This window comes from Varanus komodoensis, unplaced genomic scaffold (assembly GCF_004798865.1).
Source record: "Varanus komodoensis strain SLA01 unplaced genomic scaffold, ASM479886v1 scaffold1, whole genome shotgun sequence".
NCBI lineage: Eukaryota > Metazoa > Chordata > Lepidosauria > Squamata > Varanidae > Varanus > Varanus komodoensis.
Window position 1 is genome coordinate 130,495,506 of NW_025335268.1, and position 14,964 is coordinate 130,510,469.

Below are 14,964 nucleotides of genomic sequence, written 5' to 3' on the forward strand. Positions count from 1 at the left end.
AGGAGTGATAGAACTGGTTCCCTGACCAAAGTTCTGACTAGGGACCTGATGTCATAATGGCAAACTGCTCTGCCCCATTGTCACAAATGGGCCCCCACCCCTGACATCATCTGGCCAAGGAGCAGGGGGCACAAAAGATTCCCTTGTGCTCTCTATATTTTACACAAACGCAGTCTTCTGAAGCTACACCTAAAATGTCTGCATTGATGGTAGAATTCCCCAATGGTAAACATGATGACCAAATAGACCCTTCAGCACTCTTCTTTTCTACCTGTGTGAACTGAAAGTAGAACTCTGTTTGCTACAGTAGGAATGACAGAAGAGTGAGCATATGAATCATTGCAATGCTGAAGTAGAATATGTTTCTTTTGCTTACTTTATTATTGATGTCAAGAGTGGGTAAAGCTACAATCAGGGTCTTGTCATGGCAATTGTGTACTGAAAGAAATTCACAGAATTGACATAGAAATGTGACTAGAATAGCCTGAACCAAGGCTTTGTGTGTCTAAATCTGTGTTCCTTGGTCCTAGCAGCCATTGCAATAGCAAAAAAAAAAAAAAAAAAAACAGTTGCTTTGATTCTGTTACCTGGCATGCAGTCCTTGGCTTCTGAAAGCCTGTGACAAAATCCCAATAGAAATATTTTCAAGGCATTCAAAACAGTTCAATCTCGCTTTACAAGAGGATCCTTTAACACAGGAGTGAGTAGGCTCTTTCAGCCAGACAGTTAAATTCTCTTTCAGAAAAGGCTACTTTGCCCTGCTGGGCTGTCCAAAGCTACCCCAATAAAAAATATAACTCCCCAGGTATTTATATTAGACTGCACAGTGCCAATAACTAAACCTTTAGGAGAGGAATTTCAGCTTTTCATCTTGAAGGGTAACTGCATGGAAAAGCATGGAGCTATCAAACAGTTGAAAGCTGGAGGAACAAAGAAGTAGAGGAAGGGGGACAGCTCTCTGGGAAACCTGAGAAAGTCAGACTGGGATCCCAGGAGGGCTGGGTTTGGACTCAGGTCTGAGATTCCCTGTCCCCATAACACTACATAGAGAGAAAACCAAATGGTAGATAAGATGCAGTTTGAAGAGAAAAATCTACATGCTGCGTTCATAGATTATTGGAGACTATCCTATCAATTGTGTAAGCAAACGTGGGCTCCACTATTTTCTCAAAGTAAATTCTGTTCTTTAAACAAATAGACAGGCCATTTTGTTTTTGCTAAATTGTTATTTACATAACTGTCACAGTTAACTTGAGCTGAAGTCTGATGCACACTTGCCTGAGAGTAAGCCCCACTGAGGATAGTAGTGTTTTTTCTGAGTAGATGTGCACAGCATGGAGTTGTAAGGGTAGGTGATGTTCTGAAGCTAGATAATGAAGATAGTTTCCTCTGGATAGATAACGCAGAAACATTACTATTAGGAAATTGTCTGGAGGAAGAGGAAAAAAACATGAATCGAGATATGGCATGGATCGCTTGCAAAACTGTCAACACAGAAAATTCCATATTATCACTTATCCTTGCATTAGCTATGCAAACATTATGAAAAGAAGGGGTTTCAGTTCATTTTCTTCCCTTTCATAACCTCAGAGTTTGGAACTTCCAACAGATTCAAGACAAAAGAAGTGGATTGTATCCAATATTTTCCAGTCATTTATATTCTATTCATGTCCACAGGTTTACTCTAAGTAGGATTAACATTGGATATAACCCACTTTCTTTATAGATTACATAATTAACCTGAAATTCACTGCCAAGATGTACTTAGATGGGATGGGTGCTTTTGCTTTGTTTTGTATTCAAGGCTGATGATCTACCAAGGGCTATCAGTAAAATGGATTTCACTTCTTCAGAGTCGGTATACTTCAGATCCTCAGGTGCAGGGGGAAAACCACCAGGAGGATGTTGCATATGAACCAACTAGTGCAGTTCTCAGAAGAATTTGGAAAAACAATGCTGGACTAGTTGGATCAGGGGTCATCTTGGCAAAGTGCCTGGTTCAGAGGCTATTACAGCCTCATATACTGTTGGCCTGGGACTGAGAGCTTGCCCATGCTTCTCTTCGGCCAGTGAGGAATGTGATGAGAGATGTGCTTTCCATCAGATGTGGGAGAGAAGGGAGGGCAAATGGCGCATGGAAGCTGTGATGGTGTTGGGACTGGGAGATGCTTCAACGGCAGTGGTGCCCATATGAAATAATTGTTCTGCTGGTGAGTCCTATGGTCATACTGTTGGAGCTCATGGGCATGTGATTACAGTTTACATTAATCAACTTGTTTCAGAATGGGATCTTAGAAGAGAAAAGGATTAGACCTGACTAAGCAGCCAAAGTGAGAGGTGCTCTTTCTCTAGCAGTAAGTCATATCAACAGAAACTGGGTGCAGTTTCCCAGCTAAAACACTTGGGTTTGTATACAACAAAGCCCTTGCACAAGTTAAGACCATCATGTTCTTCTGCCCTTTGCTAGTTTCAAAGCTCCAGGAAAGAAGCACAGAAGAACTAGCTTCTATTGACATCACACTGGCCCATGCCAGTACTTCAGAGTACCCCAGAATCAGTCACTGTGTCCTCATAGGGCTGGTAGCAATCTTTCAAACTTCCCAGCTGCATCTGCATCCTGACACCAGCAGCTGCCGAGGTGCTCTGGGGACTGTGAGTCAAGATAGTGGTTTTCCGGCTGCAGAGGCTCCCATTGGAGAACTGCCTCTTGAGATTGGAGGGGAGCCTCCCACAACAGGAGAAAAAGTGCAGGATATCCTGCAAGAGATGCCCACTAAAGAACATATAAATCCAGGGGTTGCAGCAGCTGCTGAGGCTGGCCAACAACATGGTGATGGTAAAGGTCACATTGCTGGACTCTGAAACAAAACAAAGAAGCAATAGAGGAATGATTATTTTCAGGCCTGTGAAAGTCTTCCAGGCATCATATTTCTGAGGAATGATTGTGGATGCGGATTTTCTCTAATGTGGATAATTCTGTTACTTCCATTAAAACTTCCATAGTAACTGCAAGGAGAGGCACTACTGTGTCCCTCCATATCCAGGGAAACAGTAGAACTAGTTTTGTGCCCAAATGTACCATCTAGTTTCCTGGAAGTTCATTTCATTCTTCTGCATAATTCTTCCAGCATTTTATAAATTACATTGAATTTATTTTGGCTGTGTTTTTGAGCTTGCCCAGTCACTGTGAGGTGGCTAACAGAGTTGTGTGCATGTGCTTTCTTTCTATTACACATCACAGAGGATGAGGTTGTCTGTAGCTACAAGTCCCAATGGCTACCTGCTACTTCCAGTTTCAGAGGCAGCATGCCCACATTGTCCAGGAATATAAATGGGAAGATGGTAGTTCATCCATATCCCACTTGCTGGCTTCCTGCAGGCAGCTGGCTGGCCACTACATAAACAGAGGGCTGGTTCAGATGGACCTGTGGTCTCATCCAGCAGGGCACTTGTGTTCTTTTCATTACCCTGCAGTCTCCCAGATACAAGCCCTTTCTGATCTGAATTAAACGTATGGGAGGAATTACATCATTATGTCTTCCTCTGGACTTTCAGTAAAGTGTGGGAAGCCAAGAAGACTACGGCCTTCCAGAGAGATGACTGTACAATGAAAGACAGAACATACATGTACACTGCCAAGTGAGGTAAACAGAAAACCCGCAACCCTGAACTATAAGAGGTCATCAGGACTCACTGGGTCAAAGTCATCTTTATGTCCTGGTTTTCTGAGCAGCCAGATATGAGAATAAAGGTGAAATGGAAGGTTGCCTGGGAAGACTTCTGATCAGTGAGGCTAGGCTAGCCCAGCTGGGGTGAGTGGAGCCGCATCAGCAAAAACTGGGGCTCATACAGAGCAAACTACTAAGTTCTGGGATGTAGTGGGAAGTGGGAGTCTGGAAGGAGGACAGAGAATTGCTGTATGTCACACCAGAAGAACATGGAGAATCCTTTCTGCAGTCCCCTGCCTAGACTTCCTTTGGCAAGGAGTCTGGAAGGATCAAGCAGGGAGAGATAACTGAGAACAGCTGTCATATCCAAACCTGGAGCTAATCCTTGGCATGGAAGCACAGGAGAAGCCTCCTGTGCAGAGAGGCTAGGGGAGCCTCTCCCACAGGAATAGACAGGCCTTGCTCCAGGTAGGTGTGCCACCCAAAGGGAAAGTACTTCAAACCAATACTGTCGGACATTTTGGGGATGCAAAGCTGGAAAGAGCAAAAGGAGGTGGATGTCTTTACCCTGCACAAGAACCTCTAGGCTGGCTGGGCCTCATGGTGGTAACTAGAGAAAAAAACTTACATGTAAAGACTGTATGAGTTTACCTGGAGTGTCTTGTGGATATGCAGCCTAGGGAACAGGGTGGGTTCACTGTACCCCTCCTGGAGGATAGGTTCACACCTACTCAAGGTAATTTCTCTGAAACATTCTTCTCTTTTGAATTACTTCTATTTTCTAATCATGTGAAATGAGAATGGTAGGATAAATCTCAGCACAGTACAGTAATAGATTCCTACAATGAAGGGGGCTTCATTATTCATTGAATTTTGGATCACCTTTTCAGAATCATTGGAATACACTTCATTCATTCATTCATTCATGTGGCTATTTTTACCCTGTCCAATACCTAGTGGGTCTCTGGATGGCTTACAATTCACTTCCTATGATGGAGCATGAGGAATCTGTAGTCTGCTAGCTGTTGTTAGACTCAAATCATGAGGGAACTGTAGGAGCTTTTTCTGTCCAAACATGCAAAGAAATGCATCCTTAGGATACAGTGCCAGATGCTTATGAGTGGTGGGAGTGAGGTGTCAGAGCTGCTGAAACTTGCACCCTCAATATTTAGCACTTGGGACAGAAGGAGGCTGAGGTTCTGATAGGAACTGATGTAATAATGGCCTCTCCTTCGTGCTCCAGCCTCCTTTTTCTTTCTCCAAGACTCACTTGTGACCTTGGGGCACATCTGGCACAGTTCTTTCCATGCTGATTGAGAGGTGGTAGACTGGGGGTTTGGCCTTTGCAGACTGGAGAATCCTAAGGCCTATATGCACCTAAGCTTGCATATGATTGCACCCTTTAAACACATCTGGTTCTGATAAAGCAGTGAACTTTTAAAACTCTATTCTTTTAAAATTCAGGAACACAGATGGCCAGCAGGCATACTTAGAAGAGGTGCCCCCCCCCCAAAAAAAATATGCCCTGCAACGCCTTAATTCTGAAATGTCTCTTCTAAGGGGAAACCTGTTGTGACATTCTCTAACCCTTTCTGCAAAATATTGTTCATGTGAAATTTAATTGATTGGTACATTAAACTTAACTCAATTAATCATTCGTTATGCATTTCCAGTCCTATTACAGTCAAGAGTGGAATGTGCTTTTTCACCTTTAGCCCTGTACTTTACAGCAGGGATGTTCAACCTTTTCCAGTCCAGAAAGCAGAAGCAGAACCCCAGGATGGCCAAATATGGCCTATGGACCTGAGGTTCTGTATCTCCTTTTTAGGGCCTCATAAATAAATAGCTTTCATTTTCAAAGGTTATGAAAAGGTGAGAATATTTGTAGGCAAGAGAAATGGCAAAAGCTGTGGACAATGGTAGAGGAACACAACTATTTTGCACTTTCTTAGTGATTTGGTTTGGTTTTTATGGAATGAATCAGCATGCTGTACAATTTTTGGAATGGAAGCACAGGCATGCTTTCCCATAACCTCCGTCTAAAAATTTAAATCTAAGGGCTCCTGCTCCAAACTTACCAAAGAAAATGTTGTCGTCGGCTTCAATAAGAGCAGCAGCATTTCTAAGAAAATAATCCAGGGGACATTAAAGTTGCATAAACTCCATTAATATTAATAAGATCTCATGGTGAATGGGACTTCATGTTTAATGTTACCCTTGACTCCCATTACATTCAGTGAGAGTTAAAGTCAAGGGCACTTGTGTGAATTGAGTACTTCCAGGCACTAGACTGATGGATTGAGGGTGCTTTGAAGTGAAGCTACTGTTAAATGTGCTCTCCTCAGCATTAACATACAAAGGGAATTTGCAGTGTTCAATTTATGCAATTTGTAATAAGGACTAAGAACAGTCATAGGCATTCTGGATCTCTGGGTTAAGAAGGATGAACTTTGTGACAATGCGAATCCTATTAACATTATCAACCCTATCTGAAGATGGTCCATTTGTAGACTTCTGAAAACTTCAGCCAGAGAAAAATATGGTTGTGACATTTTAACTGAGACCAGGCATTTTAATGAGCAAATTATATGGGTCCTATCTTGCCTTCACAGGCTTCCTGTTCATTTCTAGGTTCAATTCAAAATGCTGGCTCTGCTATTTAAGCCATGTTGTAGCAATAAATTATGACTGTCACTGTAGCCAAGCCCCTAAGGAAGGTTCAAAACTTCAGGTGGCTGCATTGAACTATATCAACAAACCACCTCTGGCAGTTTTCACCTCCACCAGGAGCAGCCTTTTGCAAACTTACTGGGTCTTAATTGCCTGCTCAGGACAAAGGCCCTATCCCTTACAAATTACTTGCATGACAAAAGGGAACAATATGTTTCGGCTGGGAAAACACATCCTCCTGCCCCATCCAACTTCTTGCTTACAGCTGAGTTTGGAGAAAACAAGGAAGCTGGGGATAGAGCAGATGGCATCAGCATCCTTGCTAATACAGATAGTGTTGGTGCAGCATCTCTGATAACCATGGCCCGGAGACACCACTGCCTAAAAAGCTCAGCATCATTTCAGACTAGAACTTCACTTTCTCTATGTAGCTCCCCATACCCTTAGGTCACCTTCAGAAATCCTCCTCCGGGTGCCCCATCAAGCAGAAGTTCAGAGGATGGTGACCCCTGACTTTGCAATACTCTTGCCAGGGAAGCCCACTTAGTGTTTTCAGTACTTTCTTTCTGTGGTAAGCTAAGACCATTCTGTTCTCCCGGGATTTTTAAGGTCTGCATTTTTGTTCCATGCAGTTTGGTTTTTAACGTCCCTTCCTGTTGGCCATTTTAGCTTTTGTACTTTATGATGTATCATACTGGCATATATCTGTTGAATGTTTTATCTGTGCTGATTTTTCATTGTTTGTGGATTTAGTGTATTTTCTAAATCCATACAATGTCCAGAGATACTTCATATATGAGGCACTTTATATTTAATAAATGCACAGATTTGTCGTCTGTTCAATTTTAATGCAATCTGGAAGTATGTGTGCTCTCTGCTCTGGTTCAATGATACTGGTTCAATCTCACCATTTTAAATACATTAGCACAATGGTTTCCAGTTTGTGCTTCAAGGAACAATCTAGGTCTTCTTGGAAGCTTATCACAATGCTTCAGTAAGGTCAGAAAGTTCCTGGAAAGGCAACTTGCTGCAGATCTTCCATTTGCAACATGCAAATGTTGACAAGTGTTTGTTTTCTGTGCCAAGGGATGGGCAAGAGGTAGATTGGATTATTCTGAATGACTTCCTGCTAATCAGCAAGAGTTGTATCTAATTGTTAATAAAAGAACGCCCCCTCCACACACATGCAAAAATTGAGATTGTTAGAATCACTGGTTTGTACTAAGTCAGATATAGTTTTGTATTTATATATTGAGGTCTTACTGGAATGCAGTATGTTCAGAGCCCTGAACAGCTCATGGCTCATTTCTGTTAATCTGCCAATGCCCTTCTCCAAGTTTCTCCCCCACTAACAATGGGACATTTTGGCATTAGGGCTGTGGCATCTTAATTATGGAATTTCCTTTTTAAGGAAGCATATTAGGCACCAATGCTGTTATCTTTCAGGCACCAAGCAAACAGGTTTTATTAATTCAGACACTTTAAGTATTGTTTCCAGTCTTTTATCTTCTGTTGACCATGCTATTTAGGCTTTAACTTAAATCCACCAAGCAAGAGAAAATACTTTCTCCAAAGTTCTAAATACTTTTAATTATAATCTCTGTAAACAATTTTCTGTTTTTGGATGAAAACACCCCCATAAAGGATCCTTCCCTAGGTAAAACATGCAAAAGTAAGCTGATTAAGGATCTGTAAAGAAATCAAAATAAGGAAATTAAGACCATGAAAGCATATTGTACATTCATTACAGCATGATAATTCATACATGTTTGCATTTGATTTATGTAATGAATTGGGTTTCTACTGAAGCATGTGATTTCCAATGTTACTTCAAAACTGTGATTTAGGCACATCTGTATTGTAATAAACTCTTTTAAAAATGTGTAGACATTTCTAGGGCAAATAATTAATGAACCCCCCCCTCCACAACTTTCTTCATATGCAAAGTAATTTCTGTTCTGTTCGGTCAGAGCTAGATGGAGTTACAGAGCAATGCAATCAAAGCAATGCAATACAATTAGAGTACAATATATATCATGTACATTTGCCACAGAGATCTGGCTAGGCATTGCATTTTGTAATGACTGTACAAGAGAAGCAGGTATGTATTGAAAGATCAGTCTTCTTCCTTCTTCCTTTCTTGCCTAATGTGAACAGATGCATGAGCAAGTGATTGATTTTGTTCTATAAGTCTGTATGTATAATAGAGGAGCTGGTGTCCATTTCTGTGCAAGAGACAGAGAGGGCATTGAACTGTTTAAATGAATACCTGTTTGCATTTTTGTGTGAAATCTGTCATCTTCTTGGGGTGGGTGTGTGTGTGTTTGTGAGAGAGAGTGAGTGCTATCTTTTCTGGAATGGATATGTCTGAATTCCATGATAAACCATCACAATATACACTAAATGAATAACTAAAAGCCAAACCAACAACAGAGAAAATAACCTGGTGAGAGCTAAAATCATCTGAAAGAGAAGAACACATCCAAGCTGCCAGGATGCAAGAGGAAATATCAATACCAGTATTTAAATGTTGTTGAAAACATTAAGATGATGTTAAATGGCCTGGGACAAGTCTTTGGAGAAAGGAAACTCTATGGAGTGTGCCCTGTTGGACTCTCTAGCCTGATGCCATTGCTTGCCACATCCTATTTAAGGTAGGGAAACCAAAAGCAGCACATTCTGGAGTAGATTATGTGTACATTCTGGAGTAGAATGGCTAATTGCTATATACATCTGACTTGACTTGAAAGGAAACTCTACACTTGGTCCATGTGTAGACCTGGTTAAAGTCCAGTGACTGCACTGGCCATGATCCATGAACACTTACAGAGGAAGCCAGCTTAAGCTGACCCTGTACCTCTTCTACTCACCATCATTTGGTGCATTCTTGTCCCACACCGACCACATCTGCACACTGAAGAAGGGTGCCCAGCAGGCGACATAGGCCAGCACTATGACAAAGGTCATCTTCACGGTGCGGATCTTTGCACGGGAGATGGTGCGCACGCTGCTGACCCGGGAGCCGGAAGGGCACTCCACAGCTCCCTTCTGGGCTGTGACTGCATAGGAGATGGCAGCAGTGGCACAGGCCCCGCCACTTTGGGTCTTACCTTGGAGGTTCTTGCAGATCTTATGGCAGATGAGGCCGTAGCACACCATGAGGATGGCCACTGGCAGCACAAAGACAGACAACGTCATCCATGTGACGTAGGCCTTAGCGCCCCAGGGGTACTTGAAATCTGCCCAGCAGTCCAGCACCCCAGAGCCTTGACGCACCTCCGTTACTGAGAAGATGAAGAGCTGAGGCAGACTGAATAAGCAGCTGAGCAGCCAAGTGGCCCCGATCATCAGGTAGGCCTGGCAGCTGGGCTGCTGGAGGGTACGCAGTGGGTGGCACACGGCCATGTAGCGGTCTACCGTCATGGCAATGAGCATGTAGGTGGAGGCAAACATGCTCAGCACTTGCAGGTACTTGATAACTCGGCACAGTAGATCAGGCCCCTGGAAGCGATAGGTCACCTCCCAAATCATCTGGGGAAGCACCTGAAAGAGGGCTACCCCGAGGTCAGTCAAGCCCAGATGTAGGATGAAAAGGTGCATCCGGCTCATCTTCTTCCTTAACCGGTACATGGCCAGAAGAACACCCAGGTTTCCCACCATCGTCACCACCAGAATTGCAGCCAAAACACCAATCTCAGCCTTGGCAAGCTCTTCATCTCGTGTGTGGAGAACAGTCTGGTTGGGGGCCCCATTCTGTGGTTTGATGTTCTCTGGCAGAGGGTTACCTGTAAGACTGCTGAGGTAAGTGTTGTTCTTCTCCATTGGCTGGGATTCAAGGTGTTTGGTGATTTTTCCTAGAAGCAGATACTGCAGTATGAGGCTCTTGTTAGAATATTGTTAGAATAACATCTTTCTGACTGGATCTGCAGAAACCTGGTTCCTTTCTCCACCACTGTGCTGGCTCTTCCCTTAATTTTTGCTCCCTTAATATTTGGCCTGGTTATCTCTTTCTGTTACCGGGTGAATCAGATTCAGTGAGCAAAACAATCAGTTCTTAGTCTGCTTTTCCAGTTTTCCTGAAAAGCTTCAAATCTTTTGTAAACATGCAGTACATACAATATTTTTGTCAGTTTCCACTTCTCTCTTCTGCACCCATCCTAACACCCATTGCTTCCCTGTAAAGATACCCCAGCTCCTGGGATGATACCGTCCTCCCTTTCCTGTTTCCCTCACCTCTTTATAGCTCCTTACCCTGTCTGGATCAACTCAGAATTCTTCTCGCTTCTCTGAACTGATCAGCCTTGATAGTACTTCTATCAGTTTGCCGAGCTGTTTACAAATGTATTGGTGAATACAGAAAAATAATCATACAGACAGGCACAGTTTCCATCTAGAGAGTCCATTGAATAAAAGTGGACATTTATAAATAAATCCAAAATTCAAGTAGCTGGATCTCTTCTTGGATGCTGGTGATAGGTGCTCGGTCTAAATGCAGCTCATTTCTCGGGCTGTGTGAAATGTGCCTGCTGCTTGGGTCTGGGTTTTATAGTCTGGGAGCTGCCCTCTCTGGTTGGTTCCTGCTGTCTGGCTCCATTGTCATCCCTGTTGTTCTCTCTCACACACACACTCACGCACATACAGAGAGTGGACATCCCTTTCCATCTTGATCAAGGTAATACATACATAAACACAGGAAACCTAACATTGCATTAATTACTCCTGATAAATATCTTCATTTCTTCCTGTCTAGGTGGCTTTTCAAAGCATCACCAGTTTTGCTGTAACTGGTAAGTTATATTGTGCAGGGATATGTGTCCCCCTATTTAAAGTTCTGCTTCTTAAGCCTTTAATGACTTCATACTCAAAGGTTTCTTTTCTAGCTGTTTTTGTGCATCAGGTTCAAGTTAGGAGATTGTAATTGAACAGAGCATGATAGAAGCTGCCAAACATTTAACTAAGTCAGTCAAAATACATTTGAAGGTCCACCTGTTTCTTCTGGTGACATCCTTTTAGTATCGTTCTCTCCATTCTTCCCAGAGGCGTAACTGTCTACAACAGGGGTGCATAGTGTGGGAGCTATTTGTAGGGCAGTGTGGGGGGCTGCATGTGGTGCAGTGAGAAGCCAGGGTGGCAAGTGGTTGGCATGTTGGAGAGCTGGGTTCTAGTCCCCAGGCGGCCCTGAAGCTTGGAGACTCTCAGCCTCACCTAACAGGGTCCTTGTGAGGATAAAGTGGAGATGCGGAGGGCCATGAAAGCCACCCAGGGTTCCTTAACAAGGGGGGAATTCTGGATATAAATGTAATTGAAAATAATGATAAACATGTGTACCCCACCACCCTCTGCCACTAGGCTGCCAAAACTCTACACAGTGCTCTTTTCTTCCCTAGCATAAACTATATTTCAAATATTCCATAGCTGTTTGCTACTGAGCTATGGAAGCAAACCACTGGATTGTGTGTGTGTGTGGGGGGGGGGCGGTGGCTGCTGCCAGTATCCTGTGGAAGTCCATGGGGTGCTGGCAGCCATTACAGGAGTGTGTCGAGCAGGGGAGAGAAACTGGGCAAGCAAAATGGTCCCTGGAGCTTCCAAGCTGCCTACCCCAATACCCAAGAGTTTGGTCTGCCAATTTTGGAGTGCAGTACAGCATACAATGGAACCTGACATTGTAGGCTGTGATAGGTAACTAGATAGACATGCATCTGTGACTATTCTGAGCTTATTCAGAATATTTCCACTTTTTGTTAAGTGTTATTGCAAGCACAGATTTAGCAAACTAGTTGCCGTCTAGGAGCAAACCACTTGAGGCTTTGCAAGACTTTGCAACACCATGATGTAGCAGATACCATTACAATGATGGGTTTTCCAGACAGAGCATCTTTCTCGCAGGTCCATGTTTGCCATGGGGATGGCAGTGATGGAGCCTTCTGTTTCCAAGCTCTGATCATTTTGCCTTTGCTTCCTATATATTACTGTTTTTCTTTCAGCAGGATTTGTTTCCTCCACATGGTGAAGCTGCTACAGCAAAGGCTGTTTGCAGTATTTGAACTGACTTCCAGTGTGCTTTTGCTGGTCTTTATTTAGTAGGCACTGGCAGTGAGTTTGCCGTGTAAGCACATGAATAAATCTTCCAAGACAACCAAAAGCTGACTTGAATGGTCTTGTGAATTGAAGGCTGAACCAACCTGGAGAAATGCTGGTGTAGACATGGACTAGTTATTTGTGTGCTTGGAGGGAAGCAAAATGGCAAACAATAATATCCTTCTGACAGTTAGACTGTCTGATTTCCCAGCAAGTTACTAAAATGTGAAATAAAGTAAAAGGCAGAAATGAAATTCCACTGAGCATAGAAATGGATAGACAGAGAATTTAATATAGTCATATTTCTGGTATCACATCTTCCTTGAGTAGGAGGGAAGCATATATATAAAGCATACATATAATGCTTTTTAATAACAGCAGCACAGAATATACCTCATATTCTGCAAACAAAACAAAATAAAGTAACAAACCATCTTTCTAATATGCAAAGGAGGCAGAAAGGATGTCTTCCTGTGCAAGGCTATTGCCATTTTTGCCTCAACCATTAAACCAGCCACTTCTTCCAAATCAGCTTTTCAGTACAATAAGTACAGATAAGCTAAGAATACTGCCCAAACCTCCCTGCTTCACAAAGCAGTAAACGCTTTCAGGGAGTGAGATGAGAGTGCTGGAGACTGAATTTTTTGAAAGATTTGCTTGATTTAATAACATCAAAGCAGAATGTAAATGGAGGTGGATGACAGGTGTTCCCAGCCTGCAGCAGAACTGCTCTCCAAAGAGGGTGAGAAGAAGGGGTGGCGGGTGAACCTGGACCCCAGAGAGGCTGTATCAATGCCTGATGTCTTATCTCTTGGCCACCCATTGAGTTGTTCTGCATGAAGCTGTTTAACCTACTCTTTCTACTTCCAGTTTCATTACAGAATTAAGATCAGAGCTCCTTTCCTTCCTGTCCATACGTCCCATGTAAGTGCATAAATAAGCTGCTGGGTGGCCCTGTGATATAGCAGGATAATATCTCTGCACTGCAGGGGGCTACTGCTTTATTTCCCAATTGCAAAAAATATTGAATTTCCGCTGCTCCAATGCCCACCCCTCAGCAAAAATGCTTTGCAATAACAGTGATGATTTCTAAAGCATCTATAAGCAACTGTTAGTAAGGAACTGCAAAGGCACAATAAAAGCCTTATGTGGAAAAACTTGATATACTGCAAAGGGCTAGCAAAAGCTTGACAAGCAAGCAAAACAGCAATGTTTTCCTCTTGCATCTCTAAGATAAATTGCATTGCAGCCACACTAAATTCAATTAACTTGGATCCCTGTGAAGTTAATCATGACCTAACATAGTTCCCATTGATTCCAATGGATCTTGGGTCAATAAACCCTGATCCAACCACTGATATTTATTTATGAATGGCCATTTCTAATACTAATACCTTGTCATTAAAAAATGAAGTCAGCTTACAAATAGGCAACAATAAAGCCAGAACAAAATGACACTGAGATCATCTAAAATAGGAATAGCCTGTTCTTCTGTATAAAAACAATATTCTGGGGGAAAATATTCCACTGAAATAAATGTAGTGTGACAATAAATGACTCAGTGTAAATCCATTGCTTGTCTTAAAATCAAGCACTAAGGAGGTCTGGCGTACCTCCAGATTCTGGGTACCATATTAGGCTGGAAAGTGCTTCACAGTCTCTTATAATTCCAAAGCTGCTTTCCCTCGTTAGGACTGAGTAGAACTGTAGTGTAGCATGGGTGGTGATGAGGCATTCCCAGATGAGGCTTTTATGGTGCAATCATCTGGCTTTGGGGGATTCATGACATTGTGTTCAATCTATAGCCCTTCCATGTTTTTCTACCACTTCTTCCACCTTTTTTTCTTTCCAGGAAAAAAAAAATCCCTTAAGAAGGAAAAGCTGAAAGAGCTACACAGAATCGGTTGATTGGTAGGACTAGGGGTCCTTCCCTGAGGGCGAAGTCTGAGAGGGTCTCACAGGTAAGTCCAAGCCACTCAGAGCTGTTCATCACTGCTGCTGGTGGTGGCCACTCCACATCCTTCCAGGCGCTAACTAGATGGGCAACAGTTCTTATGGCTCATTATCCTTAACTTGAATCAGATGACCTTCAAATAAATAACGTTCCTGAAAAGAAGAGGGCTCCTGGGCACCCCAGTTGCTGCCCACATCACTGCTACGAGCAGGTAAGTCTGCATGAGCCTATGAACACAGGAGAGGGTCTACAGACAACCCTTTGTCAAGGTCCTCCTCAGAGCAGCTGGTCTTATACAGAGTGCATCACAAATGGCTGCCTGGAACTCAATTCTGTGCCAGCAGAACATGACACAAAGTGCTGAATTCTTTTAGGGAAGCATCTCCTACTGTCAGTATTGTGACTAAGGGTTAGCTCTCTCAGCAGGGTGAAATTGATGTGTCAGAGCCGGAATACTTTAAGCTCTAGTAAGTTAGGGGCTGATATGACTGGATGATATCCCATACAGAACAATTCTCCATGTGAACCTAGAGAAGAGGCATGACCCCTGCACATCTCTAATTCTTCTAAATTAAAAATAATTTTGAAGAGATT

The 14,964-nt window shown here is 42.8% G+C and overlaps 1 protein-coding gene across 1 annotated transcript; it reads right to left on the bottom strand.

Annotated features, from left to right (window-relative positions):
- Positions 1-2,538: 2,538 nt before the first annotated feature.
- Positions 2,539-10,160, bottom strand: AVPR1B (arginine vasopressin receptor 1B). The gene is made up of 2 exons (XM_044451445.1): positions 9,209-10,160; positions 2,539-2,858 (listed from the first exon to the last, which is right to left on the bottom strand). The coding sequence occupies exons 1-2, from the start codon at positions 10,158-10,160 to the stop codon at positions 2,539-2,541; spliced, it is 1,272 nt and encodes a 423-aa protein (XP_044307380.1).
- Between the last annotated feature and the right edge of the window lie 4,804 nt (positions 10,161-14,964).

Excerpts from the sequence above, each read along its gene's own strand:
- AVPR1B (XM_044451445.1), bottom strand. The coding sequence starts at position 10,160 with ATGGAGAAGAACAACACTTACCTCAGCAGTCTTACAGGTAACCCTCTG. Across the intron at positions 2,859-9,208 it reads CAAGAATGCACCAAATGATG|AGTCCAGCAATGTGACCTTT; the intron begins GTGAGTAGAAGA and ends GTTTTGTTTCAG.